The following is a 26,181-nucleotide window of genomic DNA, read 5'->3' as shown; positions in this document are numbered from 1 at the left end:
GTCCTGTCGTCAGGCCTCTGTACTCTGCAAACTTAATTAAGAGTTCGCAAACTCTGAGACACGTCCCACTCAGAAGATGCTGGCACAGCCTGCTGTGGTCCAGGAGAGCTCACAGGGTCTCCCTTGGTATCGCTCTTTTATAGGGTCGCAAGATGACTGACTTTAGGCATTAGTAAGTTTCCATCCTGTCGTCACAATCTGGGTCAGTAATTACTGCAGTTCTCAAAAATTCCAGTGACACTGGTGCAGATCCACCCATACTGATCCGCCCGAGTTACAACCCAGATAAGGTATGTTCCAAGGCTGTCAGGGGGCGACTGATCATTCCTGGTACGGTCAGTGCTACTCCCACCTTAGCAGGAGATGCACGACCACACCATCTCCTACTCGATCCCCGTTCCTCACACGTGTTCTGCTAATCCTACCTGTACGGCTGCTTCATCCCACGCACAGGTTTACAGTTCTTTTCATATCACTCCTCACATTACCTACCACACCTTACTGGAGAAGCAGGCACCTGTCCCCCCAAGCGCACACGTACTTTGGAGGCGCTTGCACACTTTGATATGGGATTAGTAAGCTTAAAGACATACATTGGTTAAAAAAAAAAAATCCACAGAGGAATTGTGACTATAAAGGTGATATTTAGGATTGTTACTTCATTTCCTCTGGAGCCTAATGTTTTAAAATTTCTTAAATCCATAGTATTTCTCTGTTAATTTAAAAAGAGGGGAATTATCTCAGTATCTTCTTAATACCCAGGAAATTCAGAGTCAGTGTTGGTACAACTGTGAGGTAAAACAGGAAGAAATCACAGGTTTTGGAAGGGCTATATGACCCGACAGTCTACAACAAAAAAAGCTAAAAGATTCTTATGCAAGATTCTGAGGAAGAGTAAGACTTGGCTGTTCAATTCCTTTCCAAATTAAATGAAGCAATACAGATAGTCTGCAAAGCAATTAAACCAAAACCCTTCTCTTACAAAGGTATCAATACAACACACAAAGAACTGCTGCAAAAAATACAACAACAAAGTAAACTCCTAAGAGTATACCGAGTCTGCCTTCACAGCATTTTAGAAACTGCTGGCAAAGATCATCAAAACACCTCTTTGCTTAGCTTAAAGCCGGCTGAGCTAATGCCGTTTGCTGAGACTTCCCTCCAGCACATACAAGAAACGAAGCAATCCTCCAGCTAAATTGTGAGTCACCAATCAATCCCATCTCCATTCAGCAACTTCCCACTGCAAGATGCTGCAATATCTAGGCCCCTCTCCTCCTTACATGAAGTATTGCAAGACTGATACTTCAGGAACCCACATGTGTTTTAATGCAGACTTGGTTACAAAATCCTTTTCATGCAAAAGACTATGTTGTATGAATATACAAAACTGTTGCAAGAATAAATGAAATAGCATTTCACACAACAGATGTCACAGCAATTGTTACATGACTTAGTAATGAACAATCTGAGGATACATCTCGATGTTTCTCAAAGTTTTGGAACAGAATCCCTACTTGCACCTCCACATACTTTCAGTTTTTGAAAACGGATCTTTAAAAATACCCAAGTTAGCTGTTTGAATGTCCTCCTTCGAACACTGCACGCAATACTTCCAAAAACACTGCAATATTTGCTTTAAGTTTAAGTACGTACCTTGGGTGCCTTAAGCTGCCTGCAGAAAACGCCTCTCTCCCTCCATCCTCTGACTACAAAATAAAGTCACGTTCTATTAGGACGTTCCAAGTCATACTCACATTAGACATATAAAGCAGCCTACAGAAGACAGCTCCCTAGTCTAAATGATTCATCTGCTGGCTTCTTTCTTTTTTATTAATTTTTCCCCCAGTTTCTAGAAATTCCTCATTCTTCAATACCTCACTTTGACAACTAAATAAACAACAGAGCATTGTATTACTTTCTAAGATAATAATGCAGTAGACATACACGAAAGTATGTTTAACCATTCAGTTTAAGGGTTGTTAAAACCCCGCAATTTACTATCCCAACACAGAGGTACACCAAACACAAAGTCTCAAACAAAACTAGGTAACTTTTTACTGGGGAGAAAAAAAAAAATCTCTAAAGGGACAGAGCGCAGAACAAGTCATTGCAGGAAAATCCTAAATACTATGCATCACCATTTGCAGCTTAATAAAATTACATATATATGCAAGGGTTTTTCGTTGTTGTTTTTGTTTTTTTAATTCTGACGTACTTTCCATATCAGTAGTCCTTCTGAACTGTATCGTTTCTGAAACATATTTTTAGAAGAACATACAGAAAACCATTAACATGGACTGCAAAAAGACTCACGTGCCACATGTCCGAAATTGCTTCCAATACAAAATTGTTTAATCTCGGCTGAACACGGTTGCACAATCTTTTAAAGTTTTGACACAGCAAAACAGGAAATTCATGATGCAAACTCTTTAGTTATTGGTTGTGAAAACAAACTTTGGAAGTATTACACACACAATGGAGATTATGGGGAGGGGGGGAAACCAGAGGAATGAGCCAGACTGTGTAGGGTCAACCTTAAAAATACAATGGACAAGGCACTGAGCAAATTCATTTCCTATTACACTCAGGGAGATACGTAACTCAGTGGCACTTACAGGGGTATTTATCAGCTACGGCAGCGAGGCCCTTCTTTCACCAGAACTAAACCCTTCTATTTTAAAAAAAAAACCCAACTCCTCTTGCAAGTACATTGGTTAATCTTGCTACTAGAATTGACCAGCCTTTGTCTTTTATAAAATATAGGCAATTGCATACTTGAGCCACAGCAGTTTTAAGAAATGCATGTTATTTAAGCTGAACTTACCAACAGTTTTGTAACAGTAAGTTAAGAACAGCTGAGACCTTTCCTTCTTTAAAACTGCAGCACATGCAAAACAACTCCTTTTCTTTACTAGCAGAGTGCAGCATGCATCCCTCCTTATGACATAACATAAATGATATTCATTATATGAATTTGCACATTATGTTAATGAAAAAACACGCATGCCTGCTCAAATACAGCAGCAGAGCAGCTATGTAATCATTATGCACCCAGATTTGAAAATTCTGATCACACTTTGACAGAGCCAAGGAACACAGAATAAAAACCAGAATGTTTGTGTGGAAGCCATTTTTTAACAAAAGGACACAGTAATCTATGAGCACTTTCATACAGCTCTACTATACGACTGCTAAAATCTGTAAAACCAATTAAAATACAACCTTGTATTTAAGATTAAACAATGTATACAGCCCAGTTAATTTACGTTTAATGATTCAACCTACTTCAGCAGAGAAACTACAAACCAAGGAAGTATTGTATTTTGCACATGTAACCTGTCATATGTTTTGTTCCTATGAGGTAAGCATTAAAAACTAAACTCTTATCTTCAAGCTCTCCATATTTCTGCAGGTCTCATACTAGGATTTAATTCTCCCAGGCAGTGTATCTGTGCTGATCTACTATTGCCAAGAAAATAGCAATACCTGTAAACCCACTGTTACGAGTCAGGGACGCAAAAACAGCCCTCACAGCCTTCCCTCTACCTTCCCTGCCTATCAACAGATTGCAGTTGAAAATACAATTCCCTCAAATATAATCTTTCCCAGAAGGAAACTGGGACAAGAGCTGCCAGGCCCTCAGCTCTGCAAAGCCAGCTACAGGGGACTTGCCAGCCTCCATCCCTCTCCACCCCCCACCTACTAACTGCATGAAGGCACGGTGAAATATGTCCATATGAGATCATTGGGGGGGGGGGGGGGGGGCGGCAGCGGTTGGGACATGATTATCTTCCCCTGCAAAAAATGTTTTAGTGCCACCTGCCATGTAGTACATTCCCCGACGCATTCCAAAGACAAGACTGCGGCTTCCCAGCACTACCGCTCTTAAACCGGGAGAAGAAGTGTTTCTTGCAGGAGACTGGTAAAAAGCTGGGGTAAGAGAAACCCCCGGAGGGCAAGCAAGCTCCGCTCTCCTCGCTTTGCTTCCCGCGGTGACCGCCCTGCACGCATCCAGCCGTGGCTCCCCATACAAGCTGGGGTACGTTTCCAGGCGGAGAGCCCGGGCAGGGGCCGAGGGGGTGGGTAACAACCTGACGCGACACCCCACCCCACCCCCCACCCCCCCCCGCACACACCCACATACACCCCCGTCTCCTCCCAGCACTCACCAGACGGAGCCATAGGCCCCGGAGCCGACTGGGGAGAGGTTCTGGTAGCGCTCGGGCACCTCCCACACCGTCTTGTTCAGCTCCTGCCGGTAGAACTTGGGCCGCTCCTGAGACATCTCGGCTCCGGAGCCCGCCCCGCCCGGCCCGGCGGGAGGGGGAGGCTCTGCCCGCGGCTGCAGCAGCAGCAGCAGCACCACCACCTCCTCTTCCTCCTCCTCCAGCAGCAGCGGCGGCGGCTTCTTCCTTCCTCCTGTCCCCTCCCCGCCTCGCTTCACCCGCGGGCGGGGGCGGCCCTGCAACAGCAACGCCCTCCCCGCCGCCGCCGTCCCCTCACGCCGCCGACCGTTGGCCGCCGCCGTCCCCTCGCGCCGCCGACCGTTGGCCGCCGCCGCCGCCCCGCCCGCTCGGTCCCCTGCGTTCACCGCACCGCAGGGGGCGGGCACGGTGACAGCGGGGCACCGGGGACCCTGTCACCCTGTCACCGCCTTCCCCCCCGCTTCTCTCCCGGCGAGGGGCGGGATAGCCCTGCGAGGTGAGGCGAGGTGAAGCGAAGCGCGGCGGGGGTGGTCCAGCCGGCAGCCAGCGGGGCGGAGGGCTGACGGGCGCTGGTGGTGCGGGGAGACACTCCCGCCGCAGGTAGGACGGCGCAAGCGACGCCACAGCCGCTGCCCCCGCCCCGCCCCAAGCGGCACAGCCCAGACTCGCCCCAGGCAACGGCCACCCCCGCCGCGACGGCGGAGCCCAATCGCTCCTCACGACCGCTCTCGCGAGAGCTAAGGCGCCGATGGCAGAGATGACCCAATATGGAACCAGCGCGGCTGCCTCTCGCGAGAGCTGCGCCGCGGGGAGGGGGCGGAGCCTCTGGGGAGCGCCTTGCCGGGGCGGGGGCGCATTTCACGGCTTGGAGGGCACCGTTATAAACGTTCTGCGGCGAGCTAAAATTCGGGAGGTGCTGCCCCTCTTTAGCCTTTTCGCGAGGCTTACTTGGCTTTCCTGCACAGTCCACCTTAGGGTGTGCTTTTATGTAAAAAAAAGAAAAGGGAAATGGATGAAAAAACTTAACTAAGGCAGCACTTATGCAGTCCCAGGGTAACCTGTCAGTCTGCCACCGTGTATGTCAGGCTAAGTGTAGCTCTAGAGCTTCTGGAGTCTTACAAGCCAATACTAATTGCTCTTGTAAACTTCCTAAGGACACTTTGTTCCCTTCCAGGGGCTTCAAGCCAGCGGTGATGGGGGAAGCTGATCTCTCTGCCCAGAATTCCCAGTGTCCTGATCTTTGTGTGTTTGGAAAATAAACTATTTTTCAATACTGTAATAGGCCTTGTAGTATCAAAGATATGTATGTGCTTGCTTTCAAGTACGTGCCTAAGACTCAATGAAGTCACTAAGTGCTACAGGTTAAGCATGTTTTGGAGTGAAGCCCCAGGGTGTCTTCGCCAGACAGTAAGTACAGAATGTCACAGCAAATAAATAGTGGTAGGGATTTGTGTTTAAGGCCACTTACCTTTTGATCTCAAGCTTGAGGAAGATGACTCTCGTTAGCAGTACTGTGCAAGACCAACACATTCTGAATGGAATATGGAAGCCTGCTTTTAAAACATTTGGCTTCCCATGTCAAAACCCTTCTTTTTCTCTACACAGTGTAAAAGAGTGTGACCCTGTCCTCTGCTGCTGTGAGTCATCACTCAAGTCCAAATAACAGGAGTGAACAGCTGAAAGTTACCACTGCTTACATCTAAAAAGTAACTACTTCTTGGTGTGCTGGGGTTTTTAATGTCTTTAGTTTGCAAACTTTAGCTGCTTCTTAGTTTTTCTTGTTGTATTATTTTGCCTTGAAAAGGTGATTGTGCTCAAAGATGTCACAAACAGCTAAGTCTTCAAAAACTTGTACCGGGTTTGAAAAGCTAATGAACAAAATAGCTCATAAACTTATCTGTGGAAGACCTTGATTTATCTTCTCTGCAAAAAGAGGGAGAAACTGTGCCCTAGGGATGGAGTGTGTTTGAGACATGCCTACTACAAGCTCTTTCTGTGGTTTAGAATGACTGGAGCGTGTGTACATGTTGGTAGATATGTCTCAGAAGACAGTAAATACTGTGCTGGAATCCCTGCTGCTGTATCAGAAGTAGCGTATCTCAGTGGTACAAAGCACTAGACCTGTACAAACTGATCCTGGTGGTTCAGGAAATGAAATATGAGGAGAAAACTTAAATCCCAATGATTTTTTTCTTCAGATTTTGATACTTTAAACTTAGATTGCATTCTCAATAGACTCTCAACTGTTCACTCACAGCCTTTTTATATTTCCTCTTTTCTTTCTTTGTTCTGCCCATAGCAAAAAAATATGTTCCTATGTGTCACGACCCTTCTTAAATGTACTTTCACTTGGTAGCTCTGGATTTGAATTTTTTTTCTACCTCAGCTGTTGGTATGAGAACTTTGTCTTAGATCTGCTCTTGCACTGGACCTTTACTTACTCAGTATTGACTTTGGGAAGTAACATCTTACCTACTCTGAGTGATAGTGATTGAATTCAGATCTCCTTCCTGATATTAAAATTCTAAGGAATGGGAGTCAGACATTTGGGGGATTTAAAAACCCGAATGGTTTTATACAGCAAGTTGAAGCATTTGTACAGCCTCAGATTTAGCTGCTCTCTGTATGATTCAGACTAATCCTTTTTCCTCCAGGTTTGGAAACAAGGAGAATTCCAACGGTTTCCTCAGCTGTGGTAGGTTTATGGAGAGGGATTGTAACATGGGCCTGCTTTTGGGATCACAAAACGGAGGGGATTCAGGCTGATTTTTCCTACAGAATAGGAACAAGGCAAGTTCCAGAAGGACCCAGTGTTCCTACAACTGATTTGGCAGTCGATTTGTCTGATCCTAAGAGCAGCATGTCTTTCATGGATTTCAGTCTCCAGAGCCTTGCTTATCCCTGCTGTAACTACTGGCTTCACAGGAGTTACGTTGGGATGGACTGATCATGTATCCCACTTTTAATTTTGGTTTTAGTAGATTCTTAGTCAATGACCCTGTTTCTTTCAGTCTCACTCCCAGGAAAGAGAACGTTCATTGTGGCCTCGTGCATTTGCTGTTCCTCTGTTTTTGACTGACTGTGATCAGAAGGAAAATATGGCACTAGACAACGATACTGTTGGTACTTACAGGCAACCAGCAGCTTACAGGGTCCAAAGAGAAATGCAGACTGAGGAGCACTTCCAGGCATACTTTGAAAGAAAATTGTCTTCCACCTTGGGTGGAGCACTACAAATCCCTGAAGAGAAGAGACGGCTACAGTGCAGGTGAGTTCTATGCCAGGAATTTATCACGTGTAAAGAAACTAAGGAGACTCTTCAAGCCCAAGTGTAAAAAAGGTACTAACTTTTCCACAGCTGGTAATTAAAATGCTGAACTGCACTGATTGATAACCAAAGCAGAACACCCAGTTACAGCAGCTTGCACCTGGAGTGCGCAAGCTTAGCACTGCACTACCAAAGTTGCTATTTAAAATCTGCAAAAGTGTCTACTCACTGCAGGACTATGATAGTGTGAGGGATAAATGCACTGTAAAGAGAAACTGCCAATAGTTGTAGTTCCCTCCAGTGCTTCCTTCAGTCCAGCTGTCAGACAGAAGCTTTCATTTGCTTTTTTCTGATTTATGCCTTTTGATACTTTTATTTCTTAAATTTCAAGAGCCTTTTTCTGTTCCCTCTTAGCTGGAGACATGGAAAGTTACATAATGGTATGACTGAGATTGACTGAACCGCTTTGGCATTATTTTGGAGCTATGTTCCTGTGTTCTTTGAGGAGAACGGATGAGGCTAGGGTACTGATAAAGCATTAATGCTTCTACAGCCTCATTTTCCCATCTGCCAAAATTCTCTTTTGGGCATTATACTGGGAGTAGAAGCATCTCTTCTGCCAGAGAAGCCCTGCGGGCTGCAGGCTGACCAGAAGGCAGTCTTTGTTGGCAGCATAGGAGAATTGCTGATGTTCTTCCAGCAAGGCAAATATAATAAAAAAAATAGGAAGCCCGTTCATCAGCTTCCCTTTTAGTTTTGTTTGACTATGAATACTCTCAGTTTTCTTTCTGAATCTCTTTTTGAATGCGGAGTGGACTGTCAATGCTTATGGCTGTGTCTACTCTACAAAGTCCTCCTAAGAAAGTAAATGTAGTGACACTACACTTATATTGGGTTTGTAAGTAGAAAATCACTAACATTGCCAGGGATTAAAAGTAAATCTCTGATTCATAATTTATCTGGGCTTTGTTTTAGCATGTACACTGAACGTATACTGAAACTTAAACTGTTGTTTTGAGACCGTGGCAGGACTTGAGACTCAAGTCTATCTATGGGTGAGGTTCCACAAGGTGTGGTGAGCTATTCTAGCAGCTTGCTGCTGCCAGAAGGGACAGGGCCACACAGGGAAAGGACAGTAGGGGTGCCAGACCTCTCTCTTTCTGTATAACTAGCTCTTATATCAGCTCAGCTATGTGTGGGACTGCAGCCTAAAACTATGGGTCATGTCTAACTTATGCTGCTGTAAAGTAATTTCCTGGTAATAAGTAAAGGCAAATGGAGCCATAGTTTGAGTTGCTATTGTGTTTTCTAGTTTTCATACACCGTGAAGACTTGTCATCAAGATTAATTTCTATAATAGTGAGATCCTTTAGATTGTGCAATAGCCTTCTATTCCAGTGCTGTCTTTTTATATATTAAGGAGGAATTAAGAAGGAATTTGGATGAAGTTCTGGAGTCAGAGAAACAAAATTACTTGATGGAAAGGGTTGAATTGCGTATAATTATGACATGTGATCTAGAGTTAACAGTCTGTCCACCCAGAAACACCTGGTGCAATAAAAACAGTCTTGCCCAGAGATCAAAGGGAGAATTTTGCTCTAAAGACATAGCTAATATTATTGGAAACTTTATCATTGCACTTGATGCTTAATAAGAAAATCTCTTTATTCCCTCCCCCAATGTGTCATTTAAGAACCGTGTCTGCCTTGCTTCCTCATACTCTTTTTCCCTGTTTCTTTTCCACTTCCCTATCTCATGCGTTTTCTCTGTTCTCCATTTTGTATCCACTTGTCAGCCCAGTGTGTAGTCACCTTGGACAATAAAATTATGGAAAGGGCTTCAACTCTATAATGTTAACTGGGGTCAGTCCCCACAGCCACTGCTCAAGGCTGCCTTGCACAGATACTACATCACTTATATTGGGTTTGTAAGTAGAAAATCACTGACATTGCCAGGGATTAAAAAGGGGAAGAAGGAGCACAGGGCTGTGGGGATAGTCAGTGTTTACCTACTGGAAACTGAGATTCAAAAACATATACGCAAAATAAGTCATGTAGGTCAAGTCCTGCTTGCATCCCCTTATTAAATAATGTAATACAGAAAACATTTGACTGTTTTTTGTGAAGTGGGATAGGCTTGCCTATTTCCACCCCCCTCCCCCCAGATGTAGCATTTGTATGTTTTTCTTCTAGATCAGAATAGGAGGAATCAAAATACCATCTCCTATTTTTCTGTGGTGTTATTGAGGTCAAGTAATTGATGCATTCAGCGCTCTGGACACCGGTGCTGACAGGCTATCATATGAATGGCACACAGAGTATTTGTGATTCATCTGAATGGAATGCAAAGGTGCCTATGTAGGATTCATGTTATGTGCCAGCTGGATCTGTGGAAGGCTAACGCCTGTGTGGGTTCAAAGTATATGGTGCCTGCAGAGAGCTAACCATAGCAGTGTGGCTTCTGTGCCTGCAGAGCATGAGGCCGTGCAAAAGCGCTGCAGAGAGAGAGATTGTAAAAGCTATTGCATATAGCTTAGCTTATCTGATTCTTTTCAGCTTCTCCTGGGGAAGGTTCAGGAAGATCACACTCAAGATGTTCCCTGTCCTGAACTGGCTGTTTTCATATCGGTTCAGAGAATGGATCTTGAGGGATCTACTTGCAGGCCTAAGTGTTGGGATGTTTCAGATTCCTCAAGGTAGGCAGCGAGAAAAAAACACTCTAGCTTCCTTTCGTATATCATGCTTTTCATAATCTATCTTCTGCGTGTGTTTCTGTTCTTTCTAATGTCATCAGGTTATGTAGGAACTTTAACCTTGGAAGTTCCTTAAATCATTTCCTGTTTATTTGCATATTTGCAGGAGAACTTCTTTTCTATCATCAGATGTTACATGGTGCAATTTCAAGGACGGGACACTACTTTTTTCATAGAGTTTCCCTCAAACTAACTCAAATATTTTCCTATATTGCAAACAAACTAACATGGTCTTTAAAATCCACCTTGCACAATCAGGTTTGTTAGGTACCCACATGCGTAGCCACGCCACTAGTAGGTGGCCTAAACGCAGAGTAGTTCTGGTTCTTTGTCTAATTTCTTCGTAGCAGGGGCCCATGTTGTAAAACAACATTGGCTTTTGTCACTAACTGGCCTGGCTTTATCAGGTCTTAAATTCTCTAAAAAACAGACTGTGGGAGTTGAATGGCCATCTTGCTCACTGATTTGGCATGTTTAGACCCAAACTGGAAAGCGGCAGGTAGCATAAGCAAGACCAGCGCATGTGCTACCTGTGTGTGGTGATTCTGTGAAAAAATACAATGGGATTTTCATAAGGGTTGGCAGGTTTTCATCAGCAAAATTTTACTTTAAAATAGTAACCAAAGATAGAGAGCCTTCCCAATTTGCTGGACTTTAGAAACATATGTTTGCTTTCCAGGACTTTTAGGAGTTTGGCTCACCAGGTTACCTCTGCCAAATATCAATGGCTTCCTTTCTGCGTTCTGCTGCTCGATGACATATGTTATATTTGGGACTTCGCATCATATCTCTATTGGTGAGGTTTATTTTGTATTGTGAAATCTTTCTACAGGACTTAGAGATTATGTTCAATGCTGCTTCAAAAAACTGTTGAGATATCCTAATCTATTTCGTCTAATATGCAAACATTGTTTAGGTGAGAATCCAGACCCCCAGATTCCCCGTTCGTTGTTGTTCCACTTCTGCAGCTGATCTATGGTGAGAATTTCACTGAGTCAGTCACATTTCAGCTGCGAGGTCCTTTGTACCCCCGAGGACATAAGCTATCATAGACACCAGTGCAAAGGAGACAGCTGGAGTGTTATGGAGGCGTCTTCTACATAAAGTAAAGGACCAGTGCAAGTGCTTCACATTTACCCTCAGGATGTTACTATGAATCATGATTTGGCTCCTGGTCTGCTCCGTGGTCTTCTACGTGCAGTTTCTTGCCATGACTGAACTGTTCATGGGTTTACATTCTTAATTTGTTCAGAAGCTAGATTGTTAAAATGCTGTTTACATGTGAGAAGGCCCTTCATATTATCATGAGTGGGTATGTGGAGCTCTAGCCTCTTAGGTAAGTTGGCAGTTCTTTCTCTGACTGACTATGTTTTTCAGCCTTCTGGCAGCTCATTGTAATGCATCCATTTTTTGTGCTTTACATTAAAATCATCTAACCAGCTGAAGACTTCACTCATAAAATGGCAGGAATCTGAAATTTTCAGACAGGACTTTGGAAACTTTAGGTACTTAGAAACAGTAAAAATTGATTATATATGTGGATTATATATATGAATGACAATAGACTGTCTCATACTGCACAGGCTGATGGTAGAGAGAAGAGATGGATGTGTGGTTTTAAGATAAGTCTTTGTTGCAACATCTCATGCAGTTCCATTTTCTGTTCTCTGTTCTGTTGGTTCCAGGCTCATTCAGCATCCTAAATGTGGTGGTGACAAACATTCTGAAGACTCTTAATTTCAACCAAACATTGTCCTCTAATGGTTCACTGGACAACTTCTCAGACCCTACATTTATTAAAGATTACATGGAGGCCTTGACACTTACCACATCAATAACATTTTTGACTGGCATCATTCAGGTAGAAGATGAATCTATTTTATATCCTTAATGATGTATCCTTATGTGCATTCTTTGTACAAATGTAAGAATTAGTACTGCTTGCATATTCTTACCACAAATACTAAGCTCAGCACATTTGATTACGTATGTTGTGCAAAGTGGGACATGAACGTCTGTCTCTTCGTCTCATGCTGTCTGAAAAAGATATGATAGGTTAAGATTTATGTGTCCATGATGAATATGTGTGAAGTAAATTATTATCTTTTATGTTGACTGGTTCTGCAATATGTTGACCCTTAGGTAATCCTGCATAACTGCACACACTTGATGTAAAGTGCTCCTATTTTGGTTTGGCAGTGTCTTACTTAATTGTGCATAATGAAAATAGCGTGTTCAAATAACTGTCCATCATGTGTGGCAGTGAAGAGTCATGCTCTTCAAATATGAAAACAAGAAGCACAGGTTTAGACATTGATAATTATATCACATCTCACTTCTCTTTTGTTCCATACAGTTGCTGCTAGGCTGCTTTTGCCTGGGGTTTGTAACAACATATGTGCCGAAGACTCTCATTGATGCTTACCTCACTGCGGCAGCATTGCATGTCATTGTATCACAGTTTACCTTTATTTTTGACGTCATGCTTGACTTCCATAAAGGCCCCCTGGACATTTTCTATGTGAGTAAATTCATTATTAGCTGAAGAAATGCATGCTTCTTGGAGGGAAAAGAAAAGAACAGCTTCAGAAATTGAGGGTAATTTCAATCTAAGTCAGTTGCTAAGGGATATTTGTGCAAGTTTCAGCTGTGGTTTACTTCGCCTTCCTGTTGTCTTGAACAGTGTATGGAGCTTATTGTGTGACATGCAAGAAGAAAAGTCTGTGTGCATATTTTTAATTATTTATGTAGCTCTATAATATATTTTCGGCATGTCTATAATTGTAGTAGAGTAAAGGGTAGAGGAAAAGGTACTTTTTTCCTCAATAGATCATCATGGGCAAGCTATTGGGCACACAGTATCTTTATCATACCTGACAAAGAAGCAGCAGACTCCAAGCTAAAGACATGTTAAAGCTAATTCATCCTAATTTACTTTAATAATGTCAATCAGACAACTTGAGAGAAAGGTAGTGTAGAAGAGAGAAGAATGACGGTACTAGATCTGAGCTATTTGTGGCAGTGTTTTCTCTGCAGATACCAATAGATGAGATAGATTTTTTTAATACTGTTTTGCTCTTAGCATCTCTCTTCTTCTAACTGAAAATACCACCATAGCAGAAAGGATGAGTTCAAGTGTCAGGGTAACCTATGTCAATCTCCTGGAATATAAAAATAGTTGTAGTATCTGCCTCTGATCCTCTCTATGATGATTCTTTTTCAGAATCTATTTCATTTCTTCCTGACTCTCCCAAAGGCTAATGCCACCAGCATATTGCTATTTTTGCTCAGCATGGCCACACTACGACTCAATACATCTGTCATGATAACTTATAAACATAGGCCTATTGCATTTCCTATGGAACTGCTCTTGGTAAGTGATTTTCAGAATGCCATTGTGATAACTGAACTAACAGAGAGTATAATATACTTTATTTTAAAAAACATTTCACATATTACTTCAAGATGCTGTTATATTTACACACTGAATCTGTGCTGAAGTCCTTTAAATAATCCTACAAGATTAGCTGTCTTTAGATGGATTGTGTACAGTTTCAGAAGCAAATGCTACATAATCTCTAGTATTGTTTCTTGTTTTCTTTCCCAGATTATCACAGTCACCATTATTTCTAATCGCATTCATCTTCACGCTGAATCTAGTAGTGCTGTGGTCAGTATGATTCCTCAGAGGTCAGTATGCTGTTTATGAGGTTGTACTTTTGAGATACAAAAGAGATGTTTCAGCCTGTTCTTGAAATCTGACATGAGCTGACTTTTACTGGGAAGTACAGCTAGAGGAATAACTCTTCGAGAATTTTAATTGCATTAATTGCAATTTAATTCCGAGCGTATGCAGAATTCAAACTACAGTTTTCTTTATTAGATTCAGGTTTTATTAGCACAAAGAGGAAGAAATTTGCATTTTTTGAGAGGTGGAAGTCTTCCAGATTGAGAGCATCTCCTGTGGTGTGCTGGATGCCTCTGATGATGATCCTGGGTTTGGAGTTGCTGTGGACAGAGCTCAGAACAGATCTAAAATTATTCTGTTCTTTGATCCTGTAGGTTTCTGCCTCCTACACCACCAGATTTATCAAACCTGAGCAAGATCATACTGCATGCCTTCTCCCTTGCTATTGTAAGCTGTTTCCTTCTTGTTTTTGTTGGGGAGAGGTATGCGTCACTTCACAACTACAATATTGCCAGCAATCAGGTGAGAACAAAACTACACATACTTCCTAGGCCAAGAAGAAAGCTGAACTCTACTTGCAAAGCCACTAACTACCTGACAGTGGTGGAAATGCAAGGACGGAGTGAATATGCCCGATGATGGTTTTGTAGCAACCTGTTACCCTTCCCTATGGAAAGTGGATGTTATAAGCCAATAATGTGAAGACCAAAACATGGCCTTCTTTGACCAAGAGGCCTTTGTATATTCCCAGTGATTGGGATGAACCTCACACACACATGGTGCTGCAACTGATCCCTGAGGACCGTTGCTGCCATGAATTCATGAGACTATAAAAGCATGATAAATTAATAGCTGAAATTGTAAATGGCCAGAGCAGCTGTAGTACTCTATATGTGGCTACTATCCCAGTGTATGTATTCTCTGCCCAGAGTGATTGCTGAGAGGCTTTTAAGCTAAAACTGTGTTAGTTTCCAGTGTGCTAGAGTTAGTAAGTATTAGGCGTTTTGCACTACTCCATGTTTAGCTTGTTGTGATGGCTTTGGATCTTTACTAGAATGGAACTAAGCCAGTAAGGAAGCTGCCCTGACTTCTCAAAGCCTCTGGGGATAAATATAAAGGGAACGCCTTTTCCACTCAGCTTTTGTCCAGGTGTACTATGCTGCGTACTGAGATTTGCCACATGTTAGCGTGAAAGTCAGTGCTTTGTAGCTTTGGGGTTCTAAGTGGATTTCTTTGAAAGAAGGAACTGAATTTTTGGGTCCATGACATCCTCAGCTGTGAAAACTGTATGCCTTTTAAGAAAGCTCATTTAACCATGGGAGACCTTGCTTTCCAGAAGATTTCCTGAGCTTAGCAACACAGATGACCAACCAGCAAGTATGAACAAAAGGAAAGGACTTCTGATAAGCTACTTCTATGAAGGTAAGTAATTTGTTTGGGGTTTTCTCTGCTTTCTTCTGTTTCTGTTTTACAGGAGCTAATAGCTGTGGGGCTATGCAATATTTGCAGCTCATTTTTCAAAAGCTTTGTTGTCAGCTGTGCTATTTCTGGAACTGTCATTCAAGAGAAGACAGGTGGAAGAACACAGGTGAGCTGGGCTGGATTTGCTAAGCTTCCAAACTCTCATCTGAAATCACTGTCTACTGAGTATAGGCTGACATTTAATCTTAACAGTTTGTGAGATATATACCCATGCAACATGAATTCAGATACCCTCTCTGTGTATGTTATATTATGTACTATACTTATATGATATTTACAGCACATGATGTGCCATGAAGGAAGCCAGGATCCTGTGGGGAGAATAGGATATGTTAATGCAGTTTAAAACTGTATTTTAGTGAATATACCCAAAAAGCCAAATGGAAAATTGTTCACAAACCCTTAATTCTGCCACTTCTTCCTAACTTTTGAGTATTTGACTTTGTGATCTTTTTTTTTTTAGGGGAGAAAGAAGGTGTAATATGTAATGATAATATGTAATAATGGTTTTATCATACCTCTTAACTGAATGTCTGTGCACACTTCACTGCATGATAGAAATAATTTTGTTTAATAAAGAGTTTATTCCAAAGTCTGACTTGCAAGAGAAGTATCTTATTACTCAGGTGAAATTATCAAACCAAAATCCTGCATTGTTCTGTTGTGCCTAAGAACAGTCCATTTAGGAAAAATTTATATCTACAGAAAACGCTTGCAGCTTGAGTATTCTAGAGTTTGTACCATGCATTGCAGCATACCTGTGGCCTTTGTTAATTGTCCCCTGGTTATTTTTCCAAGTCGGTGGTGTTACATGGACTATACCTACTTGTTTAGAGAGGACAAGTAAGGAAATGGTTCTGTCAGGCCTCTCTAATAAAGTATTTCTGTTCAGTTAGCAGCAGCGATTGGAGCATCTACAATGCTGGTGATTGCACTGAAACTAGGACACTTTTTCCAGATGATACCTAATGTAAGCGAACCTGAAATAGTTATGGCAGCAGTCTACTTACTTTCTAAGCATAATATGAAGATTTTTCTGGGACAGTTAGGGATTACATTATGCGCTAAAGTTAATTGTTTTCAGGGATGGACCAAACCAAAATAATTACTTTAAACCCGTAAATTTCAGCAGGCTAACATATTAGATAATAAATATTGCATCTCTCTCCCATCTCTCACTGATCAGTACAAGCTAAAACTCCTTGGCTAAAACTGGATTGAAATTTCACTGCCAGCCTCTGTAATTTAAACATTGTATTTCACTTTTGGTTTCACATCTTCCAAGCTTTTGCACACCTGTATAACAAATTAATGAGTTTTTCTCTTGCATCAGTATAAGTAGTTCCAAGATGGGTGCTTCAAAATCTTTAGTGTAGAGAGGTAAATAAAATCTTCCAAATGGAAATTTGGGTTTAGTGTCTCTGATTGTAGCTTGGTCTTTGAGGTTTATTTTAAAACCATATGGACTCTTAGACTGCCTTCTGTGGATTTTGCATTGCCAGTGCAATAAACATAAACATTTTGTTGTCACAGATTATTCAGAGTACTTGGTTTTCCACTTTTCCCTTAAATTTTTATCTAGACTTTTTTTTTTTTTCCCTGTAAGTTTTCTTAGGGAACCACTGACAGAGCATCACTTCCTGATTTTTTCCTGGCCTCTTTGTAAGATGGGAGAATTAATCCCTTTCCCAAAACTAGCTGACAAAACAGAATTTAACCATCTACTTCCCTTCAGTCTCCTTTTCTTTGCTAAGAAAGGCTGTTTCAACAAATGGTGTCAAATAACTTCCTAAATCTTCCAATAAACTACCCATGCTAATTGAAACCATTCTTTGAAACAGCAACTCTTAATTCTGTAGATAGTGTTGGCCTTTCTCCTAGTGCTGCAGGAGGCATAGGGATTCACTGAAGAACACTGCAATAGAAACTACACATAGCATTTCAAAAGCAAGTCCAGTCGTATTGGCAGAACTCATTGTGAGATCCAACAAGAAGTTATATGCTAGTTTCATGTTGGTTTGCGGATCAGAGGAGAACTGTTATACATGTCTATAAAAATTATGGAAATAAAGCTATTCTAAGATTTTAATTTTAAGCAGTTTGTCTGTCATGGATATCTGTTCCTCAGCATGTTTGTGGTTGCAAACAAAAAATAACAAAATAATAGATGCTATTTTTCTGATTTGCACAGGGTATACTGGCTGCTATTGTGGTATTTAACGTGCTCCCTTTTCTTGAAAAAATTCTGGACATCCCCATCCTGTGGAGACGGGATAAGTATCATTTTGTAAGTGACAAAAAAAGCCATCTAGGTTTTGGAATGTGTCTTAAAGGGAGAAATGGATGTTTCGGGAGGGCAAGGCAAAGCAGTGGCCATTCCCTTAGAAAAAGGATCCTTTGAAATATCCGCTGAAAGAAGTGTATTGAAATCTCTTCAAATCAATTTGGAATTAATTCTATACAGGGAAAACTGGTTATTGTTGTCACTTCCCACATCCTCTGAGAAGAAAATTGTCTAGCTGCCAGCTGGGGCCACATTCTCATGCCAACTCTTGTGCAGGATTTCTCATAAAGAGAAAGACCCCCAATATGATGTGTTTTTTGCTAATAACTGGAGCGCTGTTAAAAAGTCTGGATATTTGAACTGTGAGTTGTGATTCTTGTTTGCAACTACTTCCAGGACTGGGTTGGTCTAGATGTGCCAACAAAGCTTTTCACATATTACCTTTTCTAGCCTTTTTTGTTTGTTTGTTTGCAATTCGCAAATGCTGGGGCTGAGTTGGAGGTCATTTTGCATCTTCTTACTGCTCATGTTCTCTCTGTCTCTTGTTCAAAGGTTATTTGGCTTGTAACTTTTGCTGTGGTGCTTTGTTTTGGTCTTGATGTCGGTTTAGTGATCGCCATGGGATTTACGTTCTTCATCATCACCATTAGGTCACACAGGTACTTGTAACTTTTAAACAAAATACTAGTTTTTCTTAGAGTTGATGTTTTAGAGATAGTTATACACGTGACAATGAAAAAGCTGTTTCATGTTTGTAAACACTTCAGTCAGGTCATTCTGGAGTCTCTCTAATGCTACCCCAAACCAGTAATCTCTTTGAGTTTATGGGCTCTGGATTGGTCCCTTCTGCAGGTGTACCATGCTATTGAAGACTGCTTATTGTGGTGTAGGCATCAGCCAGGAGAAGTGATCTGTATACACACTTCTGTAGGGATAAAATGAGATGTTGTGCCTTTATTTCAAATGCATTCCTCTGTCTTCACTGCCTTTTACCAAGTTGCTTTATCTTCTCTGTAAACTCAGTTTGTGATAGGGGAGGGAGGTTACATCAGGCACACATTACTTAGTTTATTAGCTGCTAATCCAAACAGGAAAATCATTCATAAATCCAAGCCACACCTCATGAGATGTACCATGTTAGGGAGGTGCTTGTCTGAGTAGACTGAACCCTCCAGAATAACATGGAAAGAGGTAGGAAATACCTCAGTTGCTGCAAATATCAAACTGCTTGTGATCTGGTCCAGACTGGCTCTGAAAGAATACCTTCAGGAAGAATTTCAATTGCTGTCTGAAACTTGCTGTATTACGTCTGCTTAGAGTTATCCTCTTGGGTTTGCCTTGGGAATTAATGAGCATTGTGAAAGGGCATTTCTGCAGACACTGTTCGGTTAAGTATCCCTGTTATTCATACTACCTTCAGGGTATATAACCGCTTATCAGTTTCTTGCAGGTGAGAGCATTATGCTGACAACACTCAAAAAAGCTTGGGAAGTTACCTGCAAGCAGATTGCTTTGAATAGAGTGTGTTGACGACAATTTTCCATACATCAGGGCCAGCAACCAGCCAGCCAGCCACATGTTTATTCCATCCATGCCCTGAACTGACCAGAACCTGCCCCAAAACCATGCAGCACCATTAGCAAAGCACAGTACCCAAAACAGGATATTCTCCTTCAAGGCGAAACCCTGCATTAATGCTGCTGCACTACCTCTGGATCAGACCTAGCCTATGTGCAGCCAGCTCTAAGCACAAGTTACAGCTGTCTCCACCTGTCTGTGTAGATGTATCATTGAGGAGAGCTGTGAGGAGACAGAGAGGGAACATACTTCCTAGCGTAATAACAATAATCCAAATGTTCCAGAGCTAGCAATGGGACATTATACATTCTCGAGGACACCAGTGTAGATGAAGGCTGTGTTTGTGTACTGCGCCCCTACTCAAAGAACCCTAATTATGAGTGAATAACTTTTTGCGCTCGCACTCTCTAAGTTAGAGTTGGTGTATCCAGTGAAGAGGAGAGAAATGGAGATCAAGCTTTTGGGAACAGATGTTTTTTCTCTGTTCTCTGTGAAAACCTAATAAACATCTTGTTTCAGAATGAAGATGGTGGTGCTGGGACAGATTCCAAACATGAATATTTATAGAAGTTTATCCATCTACAGAGCCGTAAGAGGAAACAAAAAACAAATGTTCCATCTCTCTCTGTAATCCAGCTTCTTCCCTTAAATATCTGGGGGTGACCATTCAGACTCAGTTCATTTGATTTAAAACTTTGAAAACTGAAGAATGCTGAAGTATCTGTAGTGTCAAGTGATTCAGATACCTAGCTCAGTCTGCTTGGGCCTGTGGAGCTCCTTGTGTCCATCTGTGCTGTCTCCACAGTGGAAGCTGCACCGCTGTCATTTCAGAGCTGTTTGGCGTTTTTCACTGACCTGCTTTTCTCAGTCTGGTTTTGTCCACTCTACGTACATTGTTTTCACAATAATGACTGTGCATGTGCTAGACTGACTCACAGGTTCTCCTGGTGATGGGATAATAGGTAGAGCACGGGCCTTTTTAACACGTTATTTTCAAGACCTGCACCATACAGAATTAGACAATACAGTAGTAGAGAGCTTTGCCTTTGCCGCATGGGTGCATTACCAATGCCATGCTGAAGGATTTGCAAAAAATGGAACAATGTAAGGACGATGTTAGTAAGACAAAAGTGTAGTGTATGTTTTCTGTAATGAGCATTAAAAATAATTTGGTTTATTTTATATTAGAGCAGCCAGCTGTCATCTGTGATAGATCTGCTGGAGGTATGTTTTTAATTGCAAGAGAACCAGATTAATTTATGGTAATTAGGTCCACTAAATGCCACTACCAGTATGCAGTGTAGGGTAGGACCTTGCAGACTACAACACAGTCAGGAGGAGAAAAATAGCTTCTGCTAGATACAACCCTCACAGATACAACTTTGGTTTTACAGGCAAGGGAGATTGAAGGTATCAAAATCTTCCAGTGCTGTTCTTCCATCTCTTTCGCAAACATGAATCACTTCAAAACCTATTTGTTACACAAGGTAAATGCCGCTTTTTCAGTCAGTGGAAATTATCTCCTGTATTAGGGAGATAAAAACTCTAATAAAACTGCCTGTCTTTTTCAGATGGACATGCAAGCAGTGCCTCTAGATGAAAGTGAAATGAGGGCTTTAATTTCACTTAGTCTGTCTGACACTGCAGTGGAAAGAAAAGATCTTAAATGCTCTTGCATCTGTGATCCACCTCTACCACCACCTAGGGTCAGCTTAAAAAGTATATTTATCTAGTCTGCTTGTTTGAGGTGCCTGGTTTCATGTTACTGAGGACAATGTTCTTAACTTGCCAGTGCTGAAAAGGCTGTAAATGTTTATATAAAGTGTGTGTGTATATATATATATATTTGCTGTATGAAAATAAGCAAACATTACCGCTGTATTTCTTTACACATACTTTATGTGATAGAGCAATAGTAGCTCAGCTTACTGGGTGAATTAACTAGCAGTTGAAGTATTCAACATATCCTCTCCTCAGCTGAAAGAATTAATTCTGTCAGGTGCTTCAGTAGGGATTTTCTTCTTTTTCCTCATAGAATTGAGAGAATTTCCTTGCTTATGAGGAATTTGTTTCACTGCCAATACTGCCAAGTACAAGTACAAAATACCTCAAAGGCAGCTATGATTATCATGATTAGAGTATTTCTCATCTTTACTATAATTGGCCACTGTGCATCTTCTAGAGTCACTCATATCCCTCTTTATCTGAATTTTCTGAATTGTCTTAGACAATGAAAGGAACTTCAGGGAATGGACTATCTTCAGAAGGTATTTTTCAACCAGTTATATGTGATTTGTAAAAGCCATTGTATGAGAAATGGGTTGAAAGACAGTGGTTTGGAAAAAACATGGCACCAAGGTGCTCAGGAAGTGGAAGTGATAGATAATTTAACATTGTCTTCTGAAGTACAAAAATGCAGAGTGACTTTTCCTTTCTTGTGTTATAAAAATTAAAAAACACATTTGGAACTATTAAGAAAGAAAAATTAATTAAATGGGTCCATTCTGTGACCAGCTGCCATACAAGCAAGTAGATGAATCAAAGGTCTGCAGAACTCAGCCAATAAGGGTCAGCTTACTGTTGCTCAGAAAGGCAATGGCTGTGGGCAATCTTTTTTTTCTTCTTTTCTTTTCTGAAAGGTAGAAGTAAAAAGTCAGATTCCAGTATCACAGGCCATTTCAAGGTGTGGAAGCATGAGGTGTCACTGTACTATTTGGTGGCTGAAGGCACTCTGCTAACCACATCTGAGGCTTGCCTAAGTCACCTGCTACTTTGCATACTCTTGTGGCTTTGTGCTATATTTAGTGTTATTTCAGATGTGTTTTTTACCATGAGAGAAAAAATATCATATGATTTACAGTGCTGTCTTACTTGCAGCAATAAATTTTCCACTTCCTGGGCCCAAATCTTCCAACCACTGGTGTACTCTCCATTTTCCATCTTAGATACCATATACAGAGAAACTAGTGAAGCAACGTCATGCAGGCAGCAATTCCTCGGCATCTTCAGTTAATCTGGTACATTGGTCAAAGTATGGAGACAAACTCAGCTCTAGGACGCTGTTGGTGGGAGCAGCCGATGCTCAGTGTGCATCCCCAGGCTTTAACATGGGACTTAGGACTGAAAAGAACGAGGATGAAGGGAGAAGAGCTTGCCTTTCACAAGGCGCTGCAATAGATAATTCCTCAGTACAGTTAGATCAGGAAGAACAGCCGAAGTATTTGCCATGTCCAGTTCACACCATTATTTTAGACTTCAGCATGGTGCAATTTGTGGATTTGATAGGCTCAGAGTTACTGCGACAGGTAAGCAACCTAACTGCACATAAATGTGAAGCCTAAAGTTTACCTAATGTCTTATGTTTCTTGTTAGCCTAAAACGCCCTGCTACATAACACTCCGCACAGCTCTCAATTGACCTTTAAGGGTGCAAGATTTAGCTATTGAGTTTCAGAAATTAATAAATTCCCATAAACGCACTTTTTTTAAAAAAACAAAAGCCCCACTATCCATACAAAAGACATGCAAAAACCTGTCATCCATTGTCACCAGTTCTAGAATCATGTAAACTAAAACCACATTTATAAAAATGTCTAATTTGTTTTTTTCCATTTTGGCTATTTATTTTTTCTTCTAGCTGGACACTTTAAAAAAATACTCTTCTTTAGAAGTATCAGATATAAAACTGCCAGCTGTCTTCTCCTAGAGTGATTTTGTTGTTATTGCTGACTGCCTAATTAGCCTTTTCTCTGAAATATGCCTTGAACTTTTAAGTCTCCAAGTGGGGATCCTAGCCAATGGAGATATATATTTAGCAAAAATAAATTTCATGTAGCCGTGCTTCTCAGAAAGATACAGTTCCAGATGGATTCTTAGACAGCTTCCTCAAACTCTGTAGCTCAACTTCAAAAGAATTTTGTTTAATAACAGGTTAGACTAACACCTATTAAGAAAAATTGTGGACTGAGCCAATGTCCCTAAAATCCTTGAAGATTTATTTGCCACCCATTGAATGACCTTCCCATTGGGAAAGGGGGGTAAAGTCAAAGTCTTTCCAGATTCCTTCCAGCCCCGTATTCTCAAATTCTGTGGTTCTCTGAAATAATGAGTTTCATTGCCTTTAAAAAAAAAATTAACTACTCTTGAGATCTTTTAATTACAAAGGGTCAGGCATTGAGAAAATTGTGAGAATCTATCCCCTCTAAAATCTGATTCCTTTAATACTAAATTGATATAACTAAAAATGTTGGACATTAAAATTGAGACAACAAGAATTACAGGTCATGCTTGAAAATACAGGTTCATGTTCTCATTTACATGTGCCATGGCATCTGCGTATGGAGAGATGTTTCAAGTTAGTCTGTTCCTGTGAGAACTTTTAGTTTAAGTGAAGAAATAGCACTGTGTGCTGTGTCATGAACTGTAGGAGGACCAGCATGGGGTCTGGCTGTGACCTGCCCTGCTTCTGGAGTCAGCATTCATTAAGATCTTTGATAACTTGGCTGTTTAGTGCTGAACTAAAAAACAGGATTTGAGATGCCACAATAAGGGTTTTCTTCAGAGATAAAACACTACAAGGGAGGTTTTATTTCCCTGTTTATGTTTTACCTTCCAGTGCACTTGTATAAAACAGAATTGCTCTAATGCCTGTATGGAATTCTTTCCACAGATCATCCATATGTTTCACAATATTGGCATTACAGTCCTTATAGCTGGCTGTCACTGTGAGTATAGTATTTGTTTACTAATACTGACTTATCTCCAAGGATAAGTTTTAAACTTAAGTGAAATGTTTTAGCCATACTGCTTGGTGTGGTTTTGCTGCTTTATTTATTTTCCCCCATTTTATATAGCTTCTGTGATAGCAGACTTTGAGAAGAATGATTTCTTTGACATCTGTGTCACCAAAGAAAGATTCTTTCTAACTCTTCATGATGCTGTGCTAGCTGCTTTGGACAAGCATCGAAAGCCAGATGAGTCAGAACCTACTGCAGAAGAGCTTGCTGAAGAACCACTAGCTGAACAGCAGAAGGTAGAATATTTAGCTTAACATTTATGCCTTCATGTTGTTAAATTATCCTGTCAGTAACTTAAACTTTGTCCTGTGGCTGAGGAAATAGGGCAGAGCAGGTGCTCTTTTGAATTGTCCAGTTTTTCACAAGTACTTGCCTTTTTGCAATGGATCGATAATCCAATTTGTTTCTCTGAGTCCTGTGTTCCTGTTCGGGGAAAGGCATCTTTGTGTGCAGGCTGGCAAGGCATCCAGCTGAGTTTTGCAGCAGGGAATGACTTCATTGCATTTTAAATTGTTTCCATTTCTCTGACAGAGCAAGGACCTTGCCAGGGCAGAGCAAAAGCTCCAAGTTTTTTACTTCCAGAGGTTACTGCACCAGCTCCCTTGGGGCTGATGGGGGGAAGTGAAGGACAGTGCTAGCTTGGTTTCCTGAAGAACTGAAGTTTATGCACGTGCTCTTTCTGTCAGTACTCTGCAATAATTTTTAAGCTCACTGGCTGTCTCAGCCAAGTTTGAATAGGGCAGACGGTTGCAAGTTCCAGAAAAAGCCCTTGTTGAGTAGAAGATTCCAGTGATTGCCCCACCTAAGGAAAGAACCCAGCCTTGGCTAATCATCCTATGCATACTGCCAGGCTGGGGTCCTATAGCTGAATGAGGCCAGAATGAAGGCAAAAACCTATCCAAATCTGCAGGGAAACAGGGTTCTTGAGTTCTGCTGCTCATGGAACAACTTGTTTAACTCTTTTATCTTGGCATTGTACAGAGTAGTCTAATGCAAGGATATTGACCTTCCAGACTCTCTCCCCCATAGAAAAAAACTTCAAAGAATGAAGGTGACTGACAGTATATATTCACCAATCTCCCTTTAATGGATGTTGGGGGGTGGGGATTGGGAGCAGCTACCAGGCAGGAGGCGACAAAGGTTCCCCAGGAGCCTGCTCTAAGATGAGGATGGGCTGGGTGTGCAGATGGGACCCATGGCAGGTCGGTGATGTCAGCTTCAGCAGTCCCTGCTAGCTCATTTCCTCAGCAGCTGGGGATTTGGACTACCCTGTGCTCCCATGCCAGCTGGCCCTCTCACTGCTTGCATGATGTTGCCTTGGCATGGGAACTGTGCTTGACTGGCTCAATAGATTGGCCACCCTTGGTTTACAATAATGTTTGTGTACGTTTCAGGAAAGAAGTTTGCTCTTGAAGAGGAATAAAGATTTTTCCTCTGCAAAGAACTCTGACAAACTTCTGCATGAAGAGCCAGTATCAGGTATCTCATGCTCAGCCCAGAAAATAGCAGAGCCAAGCTCTCTCCAGCAGTATGATACTCCCCCCCTTCAATCGGAATTCCAGGACCCAGGCTGGGGGAAGAGATGGAAGTATACCAGCAATCCCTGAATTACAAGTGTTGGGGAGTTGGGATTTCAGTAGAGAGGAGAAAGGTACAGTTAAGCAACAGCCTTCGATCTTCTTTTTACTTTTTTCTGTTCCAGAGTTCTTAAAATAGACAGCCTGACTAATGCCTCCAGTAATTCTGTTGTTCTAAACAAAAAGCAACATGTATGTTATTGCTTTCAAGCATTTTCAAATAGATATGCTACCCAGCAATGCCAAAAGCAGAGAAATTTCAATGTATAAGCTAATTCCTAGTTTTGTAGCCAATTCTAGCAAATTATTTGTGCTTGTTTTCTGAAATTCTGTAGAAATTTAAATGTCCTAGCTTAGCACTTCTTATATATTTATTGCTTGCTAGTAAGTGAAATTAATCTGCCATATTTCAACAGGTTACATGCAGGCAGTTTCATTATTTTCAAATGTCTTTAGAATGAACGAAGCTTCAAAGAAAACGTTTTATTACTCTTCACTTTGCTGAAGTTGATACTGTCTGCACTAACGTAACATGGTGTCCGTCCATTA

At 41.4% G+C, this 26,181-nt stretch overlaps 2 protein-coding genes across 7 annotated transcripts in view; one reads left to right on the top strand and one right to left on the bottom strand.

Annotated features, from left to right (window-relative positions):
• MAPK14 (mitogen-activated protein kinase 14) overlaps nucleotides 1-4,929 on the bottom strand; it is a 27,565-nt gene extending 22,636 nt beyond the window's left edge. Inside the window, exon 1 of one of the 4 annotated variants that reach the window (XM_087762174.1) lies at nucleotides 4,173-4,929. In XM_087762174.1, the coding sequence (XP_087618300.1) occupies nucleotides 4,173-4,288 (116 nt within the window). In that variant the 5' untranslated portion in view covers nucleotides 4,289-4,929. The remainder of the gene's footprint in view (nucleotides 1-4,172) is intronic. The other 3 variants (XM_087762173.1, XM_087762171.1, XM_087762170.1) reach the window with 3 other exon arrangements.
• Nucleotides 4,669-26,181, top strand: SLC26A8 (solute carrier family 26 member 8). 3 transcript variants are annotated; one of them, XM_087762160.1, is made up of 21 exons: nucleotides 4,669-4,808; nucleotides 5,814-5,914; nucleotides 7,342-7,476; nucleotides 10,032-10,171; nucleotides 10,908-11,024; nucleotides 11,914-12,089; nucleotides 12,585-12,749; nucleotides 13,452-13,601; nucleotides 13,836-13,918; nucleotides 14,291-14,438; nucleotides 15,391-15,504; nucleotides 16,291-16,368; nucleotides 17,590-17,685; nucleotides 18,235-18,341; nucleotides 19,780-19,849; nucleotides 20,655-20,747; nucleotides 20,832-20,966; nucleotides 22,206-22,565; nucleotides 23,929-23,983; nucleotides 24,113-24,291; nucleotides 25,450-26,181. In XM_087762160.1, the coding sequence occupies exons 3-21, from the start codon at nucleotides 7,373-7,375 to the stop codon at nucleotides 25,660-25,662; spliced, it is 2,583 nt and encodes an 860-aa protein (XP_087618286.1). In that variant the 5' UTR covers nucleotides 4,669-4,808; nucleotides 5,814-5,914; nucleotides 7,342-7,372; the 3' UTR covers nucleotides 25,663-26,181. The 3 variants fall into 3 exon arrangements, with proteins under 3 accessions (XP_087618286.1, XP_087618288.1, XP_087618287.1); XM_087762162.1 differs by lacking the exon at nucleotides 22,206-22,565 and adding an exon at nucleotides 6,863-6,903; XM_087762161.1 differs by lacking the exon at nucleotides 5,814-5,914 and having other exon boundaries at nucleotides 4,696-4,808.

Source organism: Nipponia nippon, unplaced genomic scaffold (genome assembly GCF_047370975.1).
Source record: "Nipponia nippon isolate SJK-2023a ecotype South Korea unplaced genomic scaffold, ASM4737097v1 scaffold_25, whole genome shotgun sequence".
Classification (NCBI taxonomy): Eukaryota; Metazoa; Chordata; class Aves; order Pelecaniformes; family Threskiornithidae; genus Nipponia; species Nipponia nippon.
The sequence above is the reverse complement of the archived record's forward strand: the minus strand, read 5'-3'. Positions and strand labels throughout refer to the sequence as shown.

Bases quoted from the DNA above. Each gene is read 5' to 3' on its own strand.
- SLC26A8 (XM_087762160.1), top strand. From the start codon at position 7,373: ATGCAGACTGAGGAGCACTTCCAGGCATACTTTGAAAGAAAATTGTCT. The intron at 11,025-11,913 runs GTGAGGTTTATT...TGTTGGTTCCAG, and splicing joins TTCGCATCATATCTCTATTG to GCTCATTCAGCATCCTAAAT. The intron at 18,342-19,779 runs GTACTTGTAACT...ATCTTGTTTCAG, and splicing joins ATCACCATTAGGTCACACAG to AATGAAGATGGTGGTGCTGG.